This window comes from Cetorhinus maximus, chromosome 24 (assembly GCF_964194155.1).
Source record: "Cetorhinus maximus chromosome 24, sCetMax3.hap1.1, whole genome shotgun sequence".
Lineage (NCBI taxonomy): Eukaryota > Metazoa > Chordata > Chondrichthyes > Lamniformes > Cetorhinidae > Cetorhinus > Cetorhinus maximus.
Genome location: NC_135902.1, coordinates 10,106,021 through 10,129,579, shown reverse-complemented (window position 1 = coordinate 10,129,579; position 23,559 = coordinate 10,106,021). Strand labels below are relative to the sequence as shown.

Here is a 23,559-nt window from a genome sequence, read left to right as displayed (position 1 = left end):
AATGACTCAGTACTTGCAAAGAAATAAGGATGGAAAAAAAAATGCAGCCAGCATTCCCTGTGATGTTACATGAGAACACATACTATTGTCATCAGATGTAAGAATACCCTTGGGGCTCTAAGAGAAGATGCAGAGAAAGGCACAAAGGATAATAAGCTAGATCTTAACCACAATAACAGGCTTAGAAGCATTCATTTTGGAGAAACATAGGCACATTCAACTGAAGCTTTTTAAAAAACCATTAAATTAAGGATTTGATTTAGTAGACCAGATATTCAAAGAAAGAAAATAAATTCAAAATAGAACAATTGGGCTAGAAGATATGTCTATAAAATACACAGGTAACAAATTAAGTTAGATGCACAAATGTTTTCGCCTCTTCCCTCCCACGATTGCACTCTCAGCTTGGCAAAATCAGTTCAGTATTGTTGACTACAAAGGGCAAAGTCCTTTTGAACAGACAGGAAGTAGAGATGTTTTCACTTCCTCCCCTTTTCACCTTTAGGAGCTAGCTCCATGCTTAATTACAGTTCCCAAGGGGGTTGTGCGCTCCGTTATTCTAACAGGGCACCAGTTGCCACATGTAAGCCTGAGTGAACGTTGCTGTGCTGTTTATAAAAAATGTTTTATTCTTTCATGGGATGTGGGCTTTGCTGGCTGGGCCAGAATTTATTGCCCATCTCTAGTCGCTCGAGAAGGTGGTGATAAGCTGCCTTCTTGAACCGCTGCAGTCCATGTGGTGTAGGTACAGCCACAGTGCTGTTTGGAAGGGAGTTCCACGATTTTTGACCCAGCGACAGTGAAGGAACGGCGATATATTTCCAATTCAGGATGGTGAGTGACTTGGAGGGGTACTTCCAGGTGGTGGTGTTCCCATCTATCTGCTGCCCTTGTCCTTCTAGGTGGTAGCGGTCATGGGTTTGGCATGGGTTTGGAAGGTGCTGTCGAAGGAGCCTTGGTGAATTCCTGCAGTGCATCTTGTAGATGGTACACACTGCTGCTACTGTGCATCGGTGTTGGAGGGAGTGAGTGTTTGTGGATGCGGTGCCAATCAAGCGGGCTGCTTTGTCCTGGACGGTGTCAAGCTTCTCGAGTGTTGTGGGAGCTGCACTCATCCAGGCAAGTGGGGGGTATTCCATCACACTCCTGACTTGTGCATTGTAGATGGTGGGCAGGCTTTGGGGAGTCAGGTGGTGAGTTACTCGTCACATGGTTCCTCGTCTCTGACCTGCTCCAGTTTAGTTTCTGAACAATGGTAACCCCCAGGGTGTTGATCGTGGGAGATTCAGTGATGATAATGCCATTGAACATCAAGGGGCGATGGTTAGATTCTCTCTTGTTGGAGATGGTCATTGCCTGGCACTTGTGTGGCGCAAATGTTACTTGCCACTTGTCAGCCCAAGCCTGGATATTGTCCAGGTCTTGCTGCATTTAGACATGGACTGCTTCAATATCTGAGCAGTCGCAAATGGTGCTAAACATTGTACAAACATCAGAACATCCCCACTTCTGGCCTTATGATGGAAGGTCATTGCTGAAGCAACTGAAGATGGTTGGGCCTAAGACACTACCCTGAGGAACTCCTCCAGTGATGTTCTGGGCCTGAGATGACTGACCTCCAATAACCACAACCCTCGTCTTTTGTGCTAGGTATGACTCCAACCAGTGGAGAGTTTTCCCCGAATCCCATTGGCTCACTCTGTCACATGCTGCCTTGATGTCAAGGGCAGTCACTCTCACCTCATCACTGGAGTCAGCTCATACAGCAAAATACCTAGTTAAAATTGTAAAGCTTTTGGACGATGTATTTGGTATTATAAGAAAATCAGAGCCTAGCCAATTCCCAGCAGTATTAGTTAGGGTGCTGCCAATAATATTAAAGATCCCAGGACACTATTTGAAAAGGAACATGGGAGTTCTCCTGGTCAAAAGTTCTCTCTCAAATTACATCATGAAAACAGGTTATTGGGGCATCCATTTAATTTGTGTTTGTGGGAATGTTTGTGGGTGCATGCAAACTGGTGGCCAACTTTCCCTATATTACAAACATGACCACTTCAACAGTCATAGAGCACGTCAGGATGTCTTGAGATTAACAAAACAAGCAATATTTATATAGTACCTTTAGCGTAATGAAACTTCCAAAGGTGCTTTAAAAGGGTATTATAAAACCAAGTATGTTAATGAGCCACATAAGGAGATATGAGGTCAGATAACCAAATGCTTGGTCAGAGATGTAAGTTTTTAGAAGTATATTAAAGGAGGCAAGTGAGGTAGAGAATCGGAGAGATGTAGGGAGAAAATTCCAGAGCTTGGGGCCTAGGCAATTTAAGACACAGCCACCAATGGCGGAACAATTATGAATAGGAATGCACTGGAGGCCAGAATTAGAGGAGTGTGGATATCTCAGGGACTTGTGGGGCTGGAGGAGATTACAAAGATAGGAAAGGACCAGGCCATAGAGGGATTTGAAAATAAGGTTGAGAATTTTAAAGTCAAGATGTAGGTCAACGAGCACAGGGCAAGAGGGAAACGGGGCTTGCTGAGAGTTAAGACACAGGCAGCTGTTTGGATGACCTCAAGTTTACAGAGTGCCATGTAAGTTGAAGTTACATCTTTGTTAGCTTAATGCAGTTTAATTTTATATGGTCTGCTTTAACTTACTTTGGTGTGGTCATGTCACAGGTTATCAGCATTTGTGGAAATTCAGGTTTTGATTCTACCACAAATAGGTTCAAAATTGCCCCTTGCTCCTTTCAGATCATCAGTCAACCTGACTTCTTTCCTGTAAATCAGCCTTCCTCTAAAATCCATTGACCTTTTTGAGCCTTCTGACACCCCTTCCGTTGTAATCCCAGTTGCCTTACAGAACAGTGTGCCTGCTATGTTAGAGTCTTAAAGAAACAAAGTTCTATAAATTAGCTAAAATTACTCCATAAAATAATCAAAAGTTCAAAATGAATTTTCAAGTTTTTATTAATTTTTCTATGTATGTGAATGGCTTTAATATCTCAGTAAATATCTTAATATCTCAGTAAACAAAGGTTTTTAACCTGAATTTGGATCATGATCAGCAGGAATGTAATAATTCAAATTTCTCTTCAATCTAGGCTTAAATCGCTCCAAACAAATACATTCCAACTCCAGCATGGAGATAAAAACAAACATTTTTAATCAAAGAATCGTTAGGGCCCATCATGTCTGCATTGGTTCCCCAAACGGGCATGACTTAGTGCCATTCTCATGCTTCTTCCCTGTATCCTTGCACATTGTTCTTTTCAAATAATTATCTATTGCCCTCTTGAATGCCTCGAATGAACTTGCCTCCACACTTCCAGGCGGTGCATTCTAGACTCGTACCACTCAGTGTGTGAAAACGTTTACTTCTTTTGCAAATCACTTCAAATCTGTGCCCTCTTGTTCTCGATCCCTTGATGAATGGGAACAGTGTCTCCCTATCTACTCTATCCAGACCCCTCATGATTTTGAACACCTCTACCAAATCTCCTCTTAGCATTCTCCTCTCCAAGGAGATCAGTCCCAACCTCTCCAATCTATCTTCATAACGCAAGTTTCTATCCCAGGAACCATTCTTGTAAACTTCTTCTGCGTTCTCTCCAATACGATCACATTCTTCCTGGCGTGTGGCACCCAGAACTGTGCACAATACTCCAGCTGAGGTCTAACTGGTGTCATATACAAGCTCAGCATAACCTCCATGCCCCTATTAATAAAGCCCAGGATACTGTATGCTTTATTAACTGCTGTCTCCACCTGTCCTGTCGCCTTCAGTGATCTACGCACATATACACCCAGGTCTCTCTGCTCCTGTACACCCTTAAGAATTGTATTTTATATTGTCTCTCCATGTTCTTCCCACCAAAATGAATCACCTCACACTTCACTGCATTGAACTTCATCTGCCACCTATCCACCCACTCCACCAACTTGTCTATGTCCTTTTGAAATTCTATACTGTGCGCCTCATAGTTTACAATGTTTCCAAGTTTTCTTTCATCCGCAAACTTTGAAATTGCCCCTTGCAAGATCATTAATAGATATCAGGGAAAGCATGCGTCCTAACACCGACCCCTGGGGAACTCCACGACAAACCTTCCACCGGCCCAAAAAATATCCATTGACCATTACCCTCTGTTACTATTACTCTATTTCCTCTTACTCAGCCAATTTTGTATCCACGTTGCTACTGTTCCTTTTATTCCACGAGCTATAATTTTTTTCAAGTCTGTTGTGTGGCACTGTATCTTGAAAGTCCATGTACACCACATCAACAGCATTACCCTCATCAACTCTCTCTGTTGCCTCTTCAAAAGACTCTAGAAAGTTAAACACGATTTCCCCTTTATAATTTCATGCTGGCTCTTCCTAATCAACCCACATTTTTCCATGTGACTATTAATTCTATCCCAAATAATTTTTTCTCAAACCTTCCCCACCACTGAAGCTAAATTGACTGGTCTATAATTACTGGGCTTATCCTTACAACCTTTTTTGAACAAGGGTGTAATGCTTGCAATTCTCCAGTCCTCTGACACCTCCCCCAACTCTAGAGAAGACTAAGATTATGGCCAATGCCCCTGCAATTTCCACTCTTACTTCCTTTAATATCTTTGGATGAATCTCATCCAGTCCCAGTACCTTGTCAACCTTAAGTGCCGACAGTTTATCCAACACTTCCTCCTTATCAATTTTGAACCCTTCTCGTGACAGAGTTTCCTCCTCTGTCACTGTGGCCTCAGTAAAGACAGATACAAGGTGTTCATTTAGCACCTCAGCCATGCCCGCTGCTTCCATGTGTAAATCCCCTTTTTGGTCCCTGATTGGTCCTACTCCCCCTTTTACCCCCCTCGTACTATTTGTGTACATTTCTTCTCTATTTATATCTAACTGATGGGCCAAAAATGCTAGCCTTGCCAATGGCACTCTCATCTCAGAAATGAAAAAAAGAAACCACAGGTGGAGTTACACCGAGGTAAAAATTGAGCAGTTCATGATGAAAAAAAATGTCTATCCCAAATGTGACATTTTCCTGACAAATGTTGACTGTTGGGACAAAGTGACAAAACACATGCGCTCAGGACAAGGGGAGATACCCTTCTATTTCAACTCTGAGAAACCTACTGATGCAGTCAAGAAATGAATGCAAACTGCACATGCTCAAAGTACCTAGGTATGATGGTATACCCCTTCAACATTTCCAGGGAAAACTATCTTGATAAAGGCTAGGTTTTAGAGATTTAGGCCTGAAGATAAAAAGATAAAATAACACCATTTAATGGGCAAATTCAATCATTTTATTGCAAAGCATGCTTTTTTAATATGTTAATTTTAAATATCTATATTTTTCATATAAAAACATAAAGGCTTTCAAATTGGACATTTGCGATTGATTAGTTTCATAAATCTGTAGTAGCTTCCCAGTTGATTTCATGTTTGGGTTTGTATGTTCATTACCTTTTCAGTTGTGCTTTGCTATATTTTATCTAAACAAAGCCAGATAATTGTGATGGAAAAAACATTATGAAAGTGAGTGAGGCAATTACGGGATGTATGCGTTACACAAGGTTTAAAAATAGCATCAATATTAACTAATAGGAACACTTGCAATCATGTAGCACCTTCCATACCCTCAGGGTGTCCCATCATGCTTCACAGCCAATGAAGTGCTACTGAGGTGTAGTCACTGTTGCAATGTAGGAAGTGCAGCAGCCAATTGGCACTCAGCAAGCTCCCACAATCAGCAATGTGATAATAACCAAGTAATCTGTATTTTTGAGTTTGAGGGATAAATATTGGGCAGGAAAGCAGGAAGAACTCCCCTGCTTTTCTTCAAAAGTGTGTCATAGGAACTTTTACTTCTACCTGACAGGACATCAGTTTCACTTCATCCAAAAGTGAATGTCCCATGGCATTGCTCATGACAAACCCAGAGAATACACTATTTTGTTATGTAACATACAATGCTAGCGGGACTCAACTACCATGGTTTCATATTTTGGGGCGGGGGGGGAAAGCAAAAGGGGAGAAATGAGTATTGGTTTTCAGGCCTGATCTTAGCAGAGTTATGACTGATGGCACTGGCACTGTACATAGTTGCACATTTCTATATAAAGAAAATGCAACATAATTTTATCTTCAAAATACTCCATGCAAACTAGTTACAGAATTGTGTATCCACGAATGGCAGGTTGCTTTGAGGATAGCTGCATCTCTTATATTGGGTATAAAGCGAAGAGGTCTCAGCATTAAGAATGCAGCAGCTCAGCCTGTCTTCAAGAATAAATTTGGAGGGCTCATGGGGTAAAGTTTTTTGTTAATTTTACTTTTGATTAAGTGAAAGTATGCCAGGAAATGCAATACTTCCTAAACATTACTGGTGGATTTCACAGAGTTGTTTTGCATGAAATGATGCACAATATAGGAGAAAACCATTCTTATATAGATACTGAATGAGTCTTTTTAATTAAGTGTAATGTGAGGCATGGCAACAAAGCTGTTATCAAGTGATCATGATGCTGTTAGATAATTATGAAAACTGACCTCGAAGGAAGGAATTCTGCTGCCCTTACCTGGTCTGGTTTATATGCGACTCCAGTCCCATGTCAACATGGGTGACTTTTACACATATGCACATACAAATTAGGAGAAGGAGCAGGCCACTCTGCCCCTTGAGCCTTCTTCGCCATTCACAATGATCATGGCTGATCTGATTGTATCCTCAGCTCCACATTCCTGCCAACCCCTGCTACCCTTTCACCCCCTTGCTTATCAAGAATCTATCTACCTCTGTCTTAAAAATATTCAAAGGCTTTGCTTCCACCACCTTTAGAGGAAGTGAGTTCCAAAGACTCTCAGCCCTCAGAAATAAAATTTCTCCTAATCTCTATCTTAAATGGGCAACGCCTTATTTTTAAACAGTGACCCCTAGTTCTAGATTCTCCCACAAGATGAAATATCCTCTCCACACCCACCCTATCAAGACTCCTCAGGATCTTATATGTTTCAATCAAGTCACCAGCAGATACAAGCTTAGCCTATTCCTCAGAAGGCAACCCGCTCATTCCAGGCACTAGGCTCGTAAACCTTCTCTGACCTGCTTGCAATGTATTTACATCCTACCTTAAATAAGGAGACCAATACTGAACACAGTATTCCAGGTGTGGTCTCATCAACCCTGTATAACTGAAATAGCCTCCCTACTTTTGTATTCAATTCTCCTCGCAATAAATGCTAACATTCTATTAACTTCCCTAATTACTTGCTGTACCTGCAGACTGGCCTTTTGCAAGTCATGCATTAGGACACCCAGATCTCTCAATCTCAGAGTTATACAATCTCTCGCCATTTAACTAATACGCTTTTTTATTTTTCCTGCCGAAATAGAGAATTTTGCATTTTCCCACATTATACTCCGTTTGCCAGATCTTTGCTCACTCACTTGACCTATCTATACCCCTTCGTAGCCTCGTGTTCTCTTCACATCTTACTTTCCTACCTATCTTTGTGTCATCAGCACATTTAGCAACCATACCTGCGGTCCCTTCATCCAAGTCATTTATATAAATTGTAAAAAGTCAAGGCTTCTCCACTGCAGCGCACTCGTTACATTTTGCCAACCAGAAAAAGACCCATTTATGCCTACTCTGTTTCCTGTTAGCTAGCTAATCTTCTATCCATGCTATTAGGTTACTCCCTACACCATGAGCTTTTTATTTTACGCAATAACCTTTGATGTGGTACCTTATCAAATGCCTCTGAATTAACATAGCAGGCCACTTAGTGTCAAACTATAAACTATCCACCACCATAGGTAATGAATGCCAGTGTTGCAAGTAGTGGCCACATCTCATGAATGAATAAATAAGAATGTTTGTGACATTTTGTGGTTTCAATGCAACAATTTTGTGCATATTTGCACACAACGTCCTGAGTGAGAGCAGGGACATTATGAAGAAGTTCAGAATACTTTGTGATGGCTTACTGTGTGCACCGAGAGTAAAGTTTTCGTGAAAATAGAGAAACGAAAGTAAAAGTGAACAAGAGCAATTACATTTAATATAAACTATTTTATCTAAAAAATGTAGAAATATATAAAAATTTCCATTATAAAATTAGAGGTTTATACTAGTTAAAATAATTACTAACAATCTGTGCAAACTAACATTTCTATATAAAGAAAATGCAACATAATTTTATCTTCAAAATATTCCAAGTACATTATTTAAGAATTGTGTATTCATGATTGGCAGCTTGCTTCCTGGAGAAAAGTTGCACTTATGTTGGTGAGCTGTGGATGTGACCAGACGCAGCAAATCAGAACAGAGTAGTTCAGTGGAAAATGCACTTACAAAAGGGAATGGGATTGTGTTGAAATTGTTTACTGGTCTGTCAAGTTAAACGTTCAACAAACTTAATCGAAGGTTTGGGGAGTTTGGGCCGAGTGCTGGAAGCAAGAAGTTAGGCATGCGATGGAGAGATCCGTAGGGAAGATGGGAGCTGGAGGCAAAGCAGGGCTCAGAGTGCTGATGAGGGTGGGAGTGGAAGCAAGACTTGCCTGAGTGAAAATCCCAATTTACACTCAAAATATATTAGAAGCTGCATTAGGTTTCGTGCTCAACATGCTGAGTGTTTTTACTGTTACCTTGCCCCCATGCCCACTTCTTTGGGCAGGGGTCTTCACCCTGCACAGTGGGGCCTGTCTTCAGAATTCTTGTTTCACCTAGACAACTACTTCTGGCCTCTTAACCTCCTGATCTTTTCCACTGAAACTGCCAGCATGCCATTGGCTCCCGCAATTCCTTTACTTCCTCACTCACTGTAACCTGCTTCCCTCTGACTTTGTAACATTTGACTCCTGGGTCCAATCCTGACATTTGTTAAATTTGCTGACAAAAGCGGTGCTGTTTTCGTTTGGTGCAAAACCTCTGCCTTGTGGAAGCTGAATGCCAATTCTCAGAAAAAACTTACTCCTACCACCTCCTGCATTAGACCCCACCATCAAACCATCGTTTCCCAGTCACTGACCTCAACTCATTTCAGCATCACCCCCATTACAGCCTCCATCCTCAGATGTCCAAATCTACACACAGTCTGCTTCTACCTCCTTCCCAAGATTCACAAACAAGGCTTTCCTGGTAGACCCAATTCAGCCTTTTCTTACCCTACAGAACTTATTCCCATCTTAACTTTTACCTCTTTGTCCAGTCTCTTCTGGCCTACATATGAAACTCCTCTGATGCCCTCCTCCACTTTAAAAAATTTCTAATTTGCTGGCTCTAATTGACTCCTTTCACAATAAACACCCAGTCCATCTACACCTCCATGCACCACCAGAATACCCTTCACTTCTTCCTTAAACAGAGGCTCCACCCCTCCCTATCCACCATCACCCTCTGATGCCTGACTCCAACTTGTTCTTGCTGAGAACAACTTTGCCTTTAACTTCACTCACTTTCTCCAAATAAAAGTTGTGCTACAGGAACTCAGAGGTCATAGATATGTCAGCCTGTTTATGGCTGAAAGATGGAATATTCTTTGCTTCTATCATACTTGGGTCCTCTCCCTCATCTTTTTCCACTACCTCGACAATTTCTGCTCTCACCCTGAACTGGAAAGCTTCTTCAACCTTGCTTCCAATTTCGAGCTCTCCCTTACCTTCATGTGGTCACTCTCCAACTCTTCCTTTCCTCGACTTCTCTATCTCCATTTCTGGGGGTAGGTTGTCAACCAGCATCTACTATCATCCCACCAACTCCATCTGCTACCTTGATTACTTTTCCTCTCACCTCACTTCCTCCAAAGTATTTATATTTGAATCTCCAGTTTCTCCACCTTTGCCAAATCTGTTCTGGCAATGCTATCTTCCATACTAATGTTTCAGGTATGCCTTCCTCTTTCCTTTACTGTAGATTTCCCTCCACTACAGGTGACAGAGCCTTAGCTGTGTCTGCCTTATTTCATGCACTTCCTCCCCTCCCCAGGACCACAATAGGGCCAAGCTTGTCCATACCAGTCTCCACAGTCAGCAGATCATCCTCTGCCATGTCTTCCACCAAGCAGATCTTTCTCTCCCCATGTGAGCATTCAGAAGGGACCGTTCCCTTCGCGATGCTCTGGTCCACTCTTCTATCACCCACCATTATCTGCTCCTTTGCCATGGCATCCTCTCATGCAAGCACAGGAGAGGTAACACCTCCCCTTTCGCCTTCTTCCTTTCCACCATCCAGGACCCCAAATATTCCCCCGGGTGATCCAACAATTTACTTTTATTTCCTTCAATTTAGCATACTGTACTAGCTACTCACAATTTGTGCCCTCCCTCCCCCCCACTGCCCCAAAAGAGCAGGCCAAACGCAGTCTGGATAACTGCTTTGCTGAACACCTGCATTCAGTCCACAAGCGTGACCTCAGGCTTCTTGTCACTTGCCATTCTTTGTCCTATCCCTGTTCTTAATTTCCTATACTGCTCCACTAAGCTTAACAGAAGCTAGAGGAACAGCACCTCATAATTCAATTAGGCAGTTCACCAACTTCCTGACTTGACAATGAATTCAGTAACTTCAGTTCATAACAACTGTTCCTATTTTTCAGACAGCAGGTGCTGATAATGATTCTGCTGTTGCCATTTACAGTTCCTCCACACCTATCCTTTGTTTACCTGTCCCAATAATACCCTCTTTTGCCTTAGACCATCATTCCTTTGTCATTTAATCCTGCCTTCCATCCTATCACAGACCTTTCATTTTGTTCTTTCATTCCCTCCTCCTTCACCCCTTGCCGACCTCTTGCTTAAAAACTATGGCATCTCCACCTTCTTCCAGTTCTGATGCAAGGGCATCGATTTGAAACGTCAAACGTTTCTCTCGCCCTAGCTGCTGCCTGACCTGAATATTTCCAAATTTTTTTGTTTTTAAGTTTCTTAAAGGTTATTCATGTTTTTAAAAGCACTTAACATTTTCAGAAGTGCTCAAGAAACCTGAAGCTGGTTCCAAGTCACAGCAAGAATCCGGTTTTTGATGGTACGGAAAGGAGGAAGGGAAATGCAGTTAGCGCACTACCATTGACCTTCAAAATTTTAATTGGGAGAACTTGCATAAAATGCTACTATGCTACCTAACTTGTGACACCGAAGCCAAAGATCTCAAGTGAAGATTAGCAAAATGTACATGAAAGTTCTAACAAGACAAAAAGAAACTGTAGCAGTGAGAGGAAATGGCTATTGCAGAATTTGAGCACAAGATTTCATGTGGCAGGTAAAGAGTTTTTTTTTAAATAACAAACTTCTACCATATGACAACAGTTTGTCAATCTTAACAAATTACTCTTCACTTATAAACTGATCATTTTAGTTTTGAAACCTACAGGTAACAACAAACTACTTCCAGGCAAAGGGTAGTGCAGTGAAACTTGCTGGCAAGAATGGCTGTTTTCTAACTGGCACTTTACTTTTAAGTCATGCAATGAGTGATTTTGCTAGAACAAACCCGTATTATACTTATTTCAAACCACAAAAGCAGTTATTACTGTTAACGGCTAACGTACACTTTTAGCAACCTGCCATAAACAAACAGATATTCTTGTAAATCAGCTGTATTGATAACTAACTTCTTATTTTCTATATAATCGGCATTAGACATTACGCAGACTACAATTACAAGTTCGCTGAAACATTGGAGTGAGGTTTAAAGTTTTTAAATTTTGAAAGGCATCACCTAGCATGGCTTTAAACTTTCTTTAATTACAAGGATTTGTTTTTGGGAACACAGGCCACATGTTTCAAAAATTAAATATATGCGCGCTTCAAACTTCCAATTGAGGGTCAGCAGATTGGAGTTTAACACAACTGAAAAACAAATACTATTGTCTTACTGCCATGTATGGTCGGCATCCTGCATCCCTTGTTTTGGCAATAGAGTCTACTAGTTGTCCACTTATACCAAAATCACAGAGTTTAATATTGCCATTCCTGTCCATAAGAATATTGGAAGGCTTGATATCTGCAAAAAAATCACAACAAACATGTTATTAGTACAATGTAATAAGATCACTCTTTTACAAAGAATACAAGACTTTCTTTTAAAAAAAAGGGATTAAAATTCTTCTCTGCACAAAAGACAAGTATTACAATTATTCAAATATCCATTGGAAGAGGGCAATAAATACTACATAATATGCTTATAATAGCAATGCAACGCCCATACTAAGTGAATGATGAAATCTGAGCTTCTCCAAAGGCTCAGTGGGTAAAATTTATAACCTGATGTGATGCAGTCATATAAATTGGTCATTTTCAATAAATGGGCTATGCTGAGTTACCTGATCTCATATAATACATTCACATCTAACTTTTGCTCTCTGTTGACTAAGCAAAATTTTTGATTTAAACCTTGAATGCTAGCACATCAGAGAACTAGCTTACAGACACCAATGGGGCAAGGCAGAGGCGACATACTATTAGTAAATATTTACACTTAAAATTTCCAATTCTTTTTTGATGTACTCATCATTTTATGAGTGTTTTTTTATATAAAAAGAGCTCTTTTTGTTGGAGCTATTGAAGCATCTTTAACTCGACTGTCCCAACTTCCTCCAACGGTTGGAATGGCAGATGTAATAGGGAGTTTTACATGCCTGTCACTGTTACATAATCAACATATGGGCCAGAATGCACAGCTGCAGTCCACTCAGTCCACCCACATAGAAAATGGTACATTTGGTCCTGTACCATGAGTTCTCCTCAGCTGGAAATCAACTTTTTAAAAATTATTTTTATTTTACAAAGTTGATAGCTCATAACAGGTCCCACTTCTAATACTTCTGCCAATCATACCAATTGAATATCATTCCAATATCAGAACAGTAACTATTGATGTGGTGTTTCCAGTACTGTATTTACCATATAAAATAAGACATTAATACTTAATGAAACAATTTTCTAGATTTATTTTTAATGTCTTATTTTATATGGTTTTGATAGTTGCTGACAAGAAACTGAATTTCAATATGTAAGCTTTTTCTTCTACTTAAACAGCTTGGACTCTTACCTCGGTGAATTATTTTCAAGTTTTCTTTTAAGTAGTTAAGTGCTTTCACAGTCTGGAAAAGAACAGATGCATGTAGACTTTATACAGACTGGTTAGAGAGCATTCAGGCTGAAAATAATTCCAGTTAGCATGAACCATAATATTGCCTGGTGCAGCAGAAGGTGAAAGATACAATCTAGCTGGAAAAAAAAACTGGAAAAAAAAACTACCAAAACTTCTCTAAATTACCCATTTCAATACAGCCAATGCAACATTAATAGTTTATAGTCGCTTGATAGTATAGGGCTTGAGTATTGCTGAAAAAAGAGACATGTTAAAGCTTTTCGTCTTGCACTCATCAGGGCACTCCACAGGAATATCAATAAAAGGGGAAAACAACAATTAATACTGTATGAGAAGCTGATTGGTTGGCAAGTAGACTCTGATTGGCAGAGGTGTTGCCATGGGAGAATGTACCAGTAATGGTGACTGACAGTTAACTGCCAAGCATTGCTTGAAATTTAAACCAGGCAGCTTGACCCTGATTGATTCCTCAGGGCAATGCCTTGGCCAGTCAGTAAATGGCTGTCACTTATTTTGTTTAGCTGAAACAGGTGCTGTGTGCACACATGCTCGTTCTGTCTGCCAAGAGCAGGGTCCTGTGTATTAATATATGTAGCTTCCAAAACACACAAATGTGCCATGCTGCAAGCCTGACTGACAGTCTTAAATTGGTTGTCAGCGTAATTCTTAGCACACTCAGGGTTATTTAGCATATCTTGTCCAATTGTGGATTCACATCTAATGTTGAACACTGTTTTGAGTTTTGCAAGCACAGGCCAGTTGGGTACGGTCTGTACCTTGCCCGCTGCGAACAGTGGCTTGAGCATGCTGTTTGATATGATCCGCCAGTCTTTGGGATGCACTACCGACATGCCTAGCGTCACAATGGCACTGACATAATATAGCACATTACTCATTTGTGCGATAGGCAGAAGGTCTTTTTGGCTCGAGAGCCTGGAAGGTCAAGGTATCTCAAAGTTTTGAGCAACAGATGAAGCTAGCTGTGTCACGCTGCTACTGTGCAGTAGCAACATGAGTGGTATTTGCCACCAACAGGATGCTGCTGTCAAGCCACAAAACACTCTGCTAATCATACAAATGAATAATGTGGTGTGTGAATTTCAGCATCAGTGTGATGCTAGGTATGTAGGTCGTACGTCCCAAAGACTGGTGGGTCATATCAAACAGCAGTCCCAGCTGCCAATCACAACGGGCAAGGTACAGACCATACCTAACCAGCCCATGCTTGCATAACTCAAAACAGTGTCCAACATTAGATGTGATTCCATGATTGGACAACATTTGCTAAACGATCCTCAGTGTGCAAAGAATTATGCTGCCAACTTATTTAAGGTTGTTAGTCAGGCTCACAGTTGGCGCATATGCATGTACTGGAAGCTACATATATCAATACACAGGGCCCTGTTTATTGCAGGCAGAAAGTACATGTATACACATTGCGCCTATTTCAGCTGAACAAAATAAGTGATAGCCATTCGCTGACTCATTCCTCAGGGCAATGCTTTGACAAATCAGGGTCAAGCTGCCTGGTTTAAATTTCAAGCAATGCTTGGCAGTTAACTGTCAGTTACCATCACTGGTGCCTTCTTCATGGCCATGCCTCTACAAAAGTCCATCTGCCAACTAATCAGCACCCTGTTCTCATACAGCATAAATTGTTGTTTTCCCCCTTTTATTGGTATTCTTGCAAAGCGCCCTGATGAGTTCAAGACAAAAAGCTTCAACATGTCTCTTTTTCAGCATTAATAGGTCACTTGTAAGTCACAATATCTCCCCTCCAACTAAAAGAGGGAAATTAATTGTTTCTGCAAATTAATGTTGATGGTATCCATGCTTCAAAATAGTTGAAACTTTCTCAGTCATCCTAACAAGATATATTATCGATATCTATAATATAAATATACATTTATATGTAGCATATATTTTCAAAATCCTTATATTAAATATATAATATAATGATCTGCAATGCGAGCAGTGCCGTTTGCCCGTAAAATGCATCATTGGTAAACTAGAGGGAAAGAATTTTAAAAATGCAGAAATACAGCTTTATCCAAAAATGTTTACCTCATACCTCCATGGCAGCACATGAAAATCACGTTGAGGATGTGACGGTTTATGAAAATCTTTAAACCTCCACAAAAAAAAGGATAGCAAGTTCTATATGGTGAACTAAAGTTAGAAACTAACTTCAGCAAAAATGAAGTTAATCAATGAGAAGTCTGTAGTAAAAATATTTGCACTAATATTGATGAAGCGTCAACATCAAAGGAGTATGAAGAATCTGATAATCAACAAAGTAATTTTATCAAACTCCTATTTCTCAAGTCAAAGATATTTAATTATTTTTTGAACTACAAATCTGAATATTAAATCTCAAAGGATCAAACTGGGTGCTCAAACTTTAGTCAGTTAAATGTTTTATTTGATTAAGATAAAATGAATCTCAAATTTTCCCTAAGACTTTAGCTTGAGGAGATCAACACTTCCATATTTAAGATGATTATAATTTACAGAATAATTTCAACAGTTACAGCGAGCAAGTTGGAGTGCCTAATCAGAGCTAATTCAGCTAGTAACTGGACACGGTATTGGTGAAAAGTCATTGCTTCAACACAAGGGATAAACCACTCAGATACCACTGACTAATTAGTTCATTGTTGGTAGCCCCTTTCATTTCCATAAACAAAAATGTTGCCTATTTGTCTCCAGTGCAATAGCAAATGCTGTTCTAGCTTTTGGTTGGGATAAAAACAAACAGGTTGAGCAAAAATGACAGACAAGTCTGTTTTTAATTAAAAGTCAACTGAAATGATTTTGTGTATGTTTTTGATTTAGTTTACAACTACAGTTAAGGAGATTATGAACATTTCAGTCCCTTTATATCACTGAGAAACTCAGGGAGAGAAACCATTTTCCAGCAAATTAAGGTTTAGGCAGACACTCAATTAACAGTAAAATTAATTCACTACAAATTGTTGTAGTCATGTTGTATTTCATAATGGAACATTAACTATAGATACTGAACTGCTCAACAGGTAACTTCTATTTAAAAAATGCATCAAGTTACTTACAGCTAATGTGATTTTGCCTAAGATCTCCTCTGGGATAACATCATCTAATGCACCATATACATATTTGTAGAATTTGTCAAATGAGGTAGACATGAGCTCCATGCATATCCAACAATCACCCTAATGAAAACAGAATCAAGAATTAGTCAATCTTCAGACAGTAATTCTGTTTTGCTCACAGGGCTGTTATTTTTTGGGTCCAGGAACCAACTAAGGAAAGATATTCCTGCTCGGAGACATACAAGGCAGGTTATCCATTACTGTACAACTACAGCATATTGATCTCTCCAAATAAATGCCAAACATTGAAAATAATGTAGCAGCCTCTTACTGAAGAAATCAGATATTATAATGTCTGTCTGGGCCACCTACTTTACCAAATAACTACAGAGAATCAACTTTTCACTTGGAGACAGAACTGGAATTGGTTAAAGAAACAGAAAATGTTAGAAGCAATGTAATTTGAAAGGTCCAATAATTTAAGTTTGGTGCTGATGGATCTAATAATTAGAAAAATATCTGGCTAATGTACCTAAACTATTACTATTGCCACTGTAAGAGCAGCCTTGCTGATGTTCTACTGCAGTCATTGTTTAATTTGTTTCTGCTTTTAGAGCAGTGCAAGTCATTGTTCACTGCATATTTCACATTGCTGTCAAACTGGGTGAAAGGAGAGTGCTGTTCATCAATGCTAAAATGCAAGTTCACAGCTATGCTAACAGCCAAATGCTGGTGACCTACCTTTCTTGGCTCTTTACAGCTATGAAAAACAGGCAGTCTGGCAAACCTTTGCAGTTTAAAACAAGTTGCTTTGATACCAGTTACAGTTGCAAAACAGTCAATGCGAGGGCAAAACAGAACAATACATGACCATTGTATGGATGTAGGCTTACACCTTTAGCCAAATTCTCAAATGTTTAGGAATCAGTTACCTTTTCAACGCAAAGCTGATACTATTTATGTAAATTCTGATCTAAAAATCAGTTATTGATGCGATCGCTATATTATTCTGAGCCGGTTACACGATCAGACAAGATACATATCTAGCCTGAACTAAAATCTTTTACTACTGGGGAGCTAAAAGGTTTGGTGCCCATTTTCCCAAGCTTCTCCATTCTGTCTCCAAGTGATTCCCAACTGCACATAGCCCACCATTTCAATTTACATTTCCACTTCAGCCTCAAATCTTTCATCACTGATACGAAGATCCTCAAAAATCAAAAAAAGCATCAGAAATATTATTTTACCTTTCTCCTGGACATTTTGCATCCCAACTGAATGAACACCAACTTTGGTGCTGCTGATGTGGGATTCCGTCCAGGGAAAGAGGTGGGAATACAGAATGGCATTATGCACACAGACTCTGTGAGAACATTATTCTAGAGGGAGGTAGCAGAAGGGTAGAGAATCTGTCTGTGCTGTTGGCGTCAGCCTGCTGTTTGAGACTGATGTATCCGCTGCAATGCCAACATTTCCAATTCAACGTCTTGTATTTATCCAAGTGTTTTAACATGATAAAACAACCCGAAGTGCCTCACAGAGGGAGCAAACAAATTATGATACTGAGCATTGAATATAAGGTCGCAGCCTCTAATGGAAGACATCAGATAAGAAGGTATTAGGGCAGATGGCCAAAAGCTTGGCCAAAGAGCTAGGTTTTAAGGAGTGTCTTAAAGGAAGGAGGCACTTTTTTGGGGGGGGATGCTGAGTGGAGGGAGGCATAGGTTTTCCAGGGCTTACGGCCTTAGTGACTGAAGGCACAGCCAAGAATGGTGGATTAGTTAAAATTGGGACACTGAGGTCGGAATTAGGGGTTGGAGAGATTACAGATTTAGGAAGTAATGAGTCTTGAGGTGTTTAAAAGCATGGATGAATTTTAAAATCGAGGCATTGTTTAACAGGAAGCCAGTGTGGGTCAGCAAGCAGAGGCTATAAGTGAGCAGGATTTGGTGCTAGTTAGGTCTCGTGCAGCAGAGATTTGGAAGACTTTAAGTTTATTGAGGATAGAATGTAGGAGGCTAATCAGGAGTGGGTTGGAATAGTGAAGTCTAGAGTTAACAAAGGCATGGATGAGGGTTTCAGCAGCGGATGAGCTGCGTCAATGGCAGAATCAGGCAATGTTACTAAGGTGGACATAGGTGGTCTTAGTGATGGCACAGATGTGTGGCCAAAAGTTTATCGAGGTCAAATATGACACCAAGATAACAAAAAGGCTGGTTCAGCCTCATGCAGTTGCCAGGAAAAGGGATGGAGATGGTGGCTAGGCAGTCAAGTTTCTGGTATGAACAACAAAGATAGCACTGGTCTTCCCAATATTTAAATGGAAGAATTTTCTGATCAGCGAGTACTGGATTTCGGACAAACAGTCGGACAATGTAAGAGATAGTGCAGGGGTCAAAAGAGGTGGTGGTGAGGTAGAAATGGGTGTTGTCAGCACAGGTATGGAAGCTGATACTGTTTTTTCAGGTGATGCTGCCAATGGGCAGCACGTAGGTGAGAAATAGATTATTTGGGGACACCGGAGGTAACTGGGCAGGAGCAGGAAGAGAAGCCATTGCAGATGATTCTCTGGCTATGATTAGGTGAGAAGGAACCAGACGAATACAGTCCCATCCAACTGGATGACAGTGGAGAGGCATTGAAGGAGGATGGTGTGGTCAACTGAGTTAAGGGCTACAAGCAGATTGAGAAGGGCAAGTAAGGAGAATTCACCTTTGCCATTGTCACAGGAAATGCATTTGTGACTTTGACATGTGCTGTTTCAGTACTGTGGCAGGGTGGAAACCTAATTGGAGGGATTCAAATCCAGAGTTCAGAAAAATATGGACACAAATTGGAAGGTGATGACACATTTGGGGAAAGTAAGTTTGGAGATGGAATGGTAGTTTGCAAGGATGGAGGGATCAAGGTTTGGCTTTTTTAAGGTGATGTGTGATGATGGTAGATTTGAAGGAGTTGAGGACAGATCCCGAGAGAGAAACATGAATAGCAGCTAACATGGGAACCAGGAAAGGAAGCAAAATACTCAAGATGCTGGAAATCTGAGATACAAACAGAAGGAAAGGCTACAGACCTGAAATGTTAACTCTAGTTCTCTCTCCAAAGATGCTGCCAGACCTGCTGAATATTTTCAGTGTTTTGTTTTTAAACCAGGAATAGAAGTTGGGCAGTCAGTAGTTTAATAGGAATATAGTCAAAACAGCAGGACGTGGGTCTTATCTTGACGAGAGGATGAGATGAGATAGGAGAGAAACTAGAGGAAGAGACAGAGTCAGGGCGAAGCCTTAGAGGAAGTTTGGCCCGGTGGTGTAGGGGAAGAGAGGAAAATGGCAGAGGCAGCTGATCATATGCTCATAATCTTGTGACTAAGAAGTCGATGGGCTCTTATTGGAGTGAAGGGCTAAACCAGTTGCTCGTCTTATCTGATCAAGTCTGTTTCCCTTGGGCTTTAGGGAATAGAGATGAGGACCTTGGTGGGGAGGGGTGGGGCAACGAGGGAGGGCCTCAGCAGAGAAACAACGATGAGGGAGGACCTCAGCAGGGGGACGGACAGGATGAGAGAGCAAAGCTTTTAATGGGCATGAGGCAAAGTGGAGATGAGGATGTGATCGAGTAGATTGGTAGCTGCAGAACTAGTGTGCTGAATAGACGAGCAAAGATTAGACAATTGAGATTTTGAAAGTGCAGTTTCTGAGTAACTGGGATAGATTTTCCCTGGAGCTGGCCAAGAAGGCAGAAAGGTTTGGTGAGTAATCCAAGGAAGTGATCAGAGATGGTTTTTATCTGTGACTGATGTTATGGGAGTAGCCTGACCACATGAAATGGCAATGTCAAGTGATTGGCTGTGAATATGGATTGTGGAGTTTAGGAAGGGAGTAATTAAGGGAGGATAGGAGGTTGGTGAACTCGGAGGAGGGAGAACATGATGAATTGAGATGGAGGTTGAAATCACCTAGGATGTGAAGTCAGTTGGTGCAGAGATGGTTGGGAGGAAAGCAGTGAAGATAGCTCATGAGAAAATTGACATTGTGCTTGGATGGCCAGTACAGAACAAGGATTTTAAATGAGAGCCAAGAGCGGTGGAACAAGGGGAAGTGCTCAGAGGGGAAGAAAATGCCAGAGGAGTAGGGACAGACCAAGGTGTGATTTGGTGTTAAGAGCCACAATGGTTTGTGGTGGATGGCTTAGTCCATTGGGGAGGTTCAGTTTTGGGAAATGCGTTATTACCCCCTCAGCCGGGTTACATCAAAGCTAAGGCAATTCAGCCCAACTGCACCTACAAGTTTTCTTTCTCCTCTCCACCCCTGTTTTCTCCATTTTACTCCCTTTTTCTGTGTGGGCCTCTCACTATTGTAGTTATTTGCACATGATTCTGTTATTATCATGCCCTTCTTCTTCTAGCTGAAATACTCTGGTATTGCAACCTAGCAGTCTGCTGTCTGGCTCTTTTTTCCAAATCTATTACAATCTTCACTTATCTTACAGATCTGAAAACATGAACCGATCTTTTCTTTTTACAGATGCTGACTGGCCTACTGTGGATTTGCAACATTTTCTGTTTTTGCTGGCTAATATTTGAGGTACCAAATAGGAGGACAGTTACTACCACTGAACTTTCCGTTGTTTTTAAATTACAATCAGTCTTGACTCTAAACCAAGTTGTATAACATGACTATATTCTGTACTAGTTTTTCAGTCACTGCACTTAAAGTTCAGCTTGAACATCAATTCAACTGGGCCACACATAACTGAAAACTGATGGCTAGGCCCCCAACAGCATCTGCACTTTGATGCTTCAAATAGGTAAAGTAACTTATTCATTTCTCTCACCTCTCTGAAGAGTGCTCCATAAAACTGAACAATATATGGACAGTCACTACTCCTCATTACAACATCCAGGTCCATCAAAAGCTGTTTCTGTTCTTTCTCATCCACCGTTGATCGAATTCGCTGAAAGATGACAATATTATACATTAGAAGAGTTTTGTTACAGTGCAATCTATTTTTAAGTAGCTCCCAGATGCTCTTTCTTTGTTCAAACTAAGCATGAACATTTATGAACTTTAGCTTCTGCAGTTTAAACCACATTGTTATGGCTAGAATTTTAAGTTTATTGAATAAAAACATTTTCAATACTTTTGTATACTTTACTGTCAACTTGTATTGAATGTTTCAAACATTTGTAATTATTCAACCAGACTACAGGGAAATGTCAAACTATAAATGTATTAATATTTACACTTAATTGAGGTATTTCAAAGTAATATGCATCCTGGACTTAAAAAACATTTTTGCTCATTTTTTTTTTAAATGAAAAATTATAATGTGCTGGCTTAAACATCATTTTGTGGTCTGCTCTTTACTGCAGTCGCAATGGTAGACACTGAAAAGTAAATTTGAACTAAACCAATAAGCTGCATTTATAGTTTCATGTATTCAGATGACATTTCAAAACTAACATCTCCTAAACACCTTTAAAAAAAACTCTGAACTTACACATAACAAACCAGTTCACACAACCTCTTATGCCATTAAACAATATGGAAAACTCCTTTAACGTCAAAACAAGTTTATACAACTGATAGTTGAGTCATACATACTGGGCAGGCTCCAGGTTCAATAGCTGGTGTTTGTGGAGTTAACTGATCTGTTGCTTTTTGCTATTGGACATATGTCTGCAATGGAACAATCAACTGACGATGCTGGGTCTGGCAAAGAAACAAGTTATCTTCCTAGCTGCTACTGATAGCAAGTCATAGCATGTTTAGTTTAAGTTGTAGCAGTGAGACCTGTGCAGCGTCTTTGGTCATCATAAAAAGTAGCTTGCGTCTAAGTAGTATGGGGGCAATACAATTAAGTGTAGGCGCATGGCGACACATAGTGACAGAAAACAACCAGCACCTGTGGAACCACACCACAGCAAGTAATCAATGTTTTTCCACTGTGCAAGATGCGCACTAATGCCACTAGTTCCTAAAGGGCAAGTCTAAAACAGCCAGCTAAAAATCAGAATTGAAGCATCTAAGGGCACGCTAAAAGCACTACTTGAGGGACTTGCTAAAAACTCTAATTATGATAGTTACTAACAAATCCAATAAAAAAATCCTGAGGAAGCTTCTTTCCTCAGACAGTGGATAGAATGTGGTATTTGTTACCACATGGAATAGTTGAGGCAAATAGCACAAATGCCTGAAGGGGAAAGGTAGCTAAGAACATGCAGAGAAAGGAATGGATGGGTATGTAGATATGTTAGATGAAGTAGGGTGGGAAAATGTTTGTATGGAGCAAAAACAGAAGCAAAGGCAATTGGGCCAAATGTCATATTCCCTACGCTATAAATTTCATGTAAACATATGTAAATTGTGTCTTCCTATTTTATAGTTTGGCATTTCCCTGTATTATACTTCTGGTTGAATAATTCCAAATGTTTGAAACATTCAATACAAGTTGACAGTAAAGCATACAAAAGTACTGAAAATGTTTTTTATTAAGCAAATCCTGGCTATTTTACATTTAGCCCCCAAAACCTGATGGCACAAGCACATGCCTTGAGCAATGTAAAAGAAAGGAAACCGGTGATACAAATGGACAAATTGATTCATTACAGTATGTGATGCAAGGTAGGGTGCATATTAGGTATACTGTACAAACAATAAGTCATTGCTTTTCGTAAAAAGGTGCCATTTGAATTACAAAAGGTGGTTCTTGCAAGAAAAAACACAAAGCTTCCACAGTGTGACATTCAATTTCAGTCACCATTTGAGCTTGGTTTCAAAACCTTATTGGAACATGAAATACATGCGACCATTAAATGCTAATTCATGTGTATTAATTGTCTAGTTTTCACTAGAGTGAATCAGAGTAGAAACAGAGGGCATAAGCTCAAAGCAAAAATACACTAATCAGAGATGATCTGCTACTTCCTATAAAGTACTAAAGCTCTTGTTTTTCTTTATTACTCATTCATGGGATGCGGGCTTCGCTGGCTGGGCCAGTGTTTATTGCCCATCCCTAGTTGCCCTTGAGAAGGTGGGTGAGCTGCCTTCTTGAACCGCTGCAGTCCGTGTGGTGTGGGTATACCCACAGTGCTGTTAGGAAGGGAGTTCCAGGATTTTGACCCTGCGACAGTGAACGAACGGCGATATATTTCCAAGTCAGAATGGTGAGGGGCTTGGAGGGGGCTTGGTGAGGGACTTGGTGGTGTTCCTATCTATCTGCTGCCCTTGTCCTTCTAGATGGTAGGGGTCATGGGTTTGGAAGGTCCTGCCGAAGGAGCCATGGTGAATTCCTGAAGTGCATCTCGTAGATGGTACACACTGCTGCTACTGTGCGTCAGTGGTGGAGGGAGTGAATGTTTGTGG

The 23,559-nt window shown here is 40.4% G+C and overlaps 1 protein-coding gene across 4 annotated transcripts in view; it reads right to left on the bottom strand.

Moving 5' to 3' along the window:
• The window catches only part of LOC144699633 (dual specificity mitogen-activated protein kinase kinase 4-like), a 155,697-nt gene that overhangs the window by 37,398 nt on the left and 94,740 nt on the right, over window positions 1-23,559 (bottom strand). For all 4 annotated transcript variants that reach the window (XM_078570718.1, XM_078570719.1, XM_078570720.1 and 1 more), the window contains 4 exons: window positions 21,029-21,148; window positions 16,199-16,318; window positions 13,065-13,116; window positions 11,890-12,017 (listed from right to left, as the gene is read on the bottom strand). In XM_078570718.1, coding sequence (XP_078426844.1) covers window positions 11,890-12,017; window positions 13,065-13,116; window positions 16,199-16,318; window positions 21,029-21,148 — 420 coding nt within the window. The remainder of the gene's footprint in view (window positions 1-11,889; window positions 12,018-13,064; window positions 13,117-16,198; window positions 16,319-21,028; window positions 21,149-23,559) is intronic.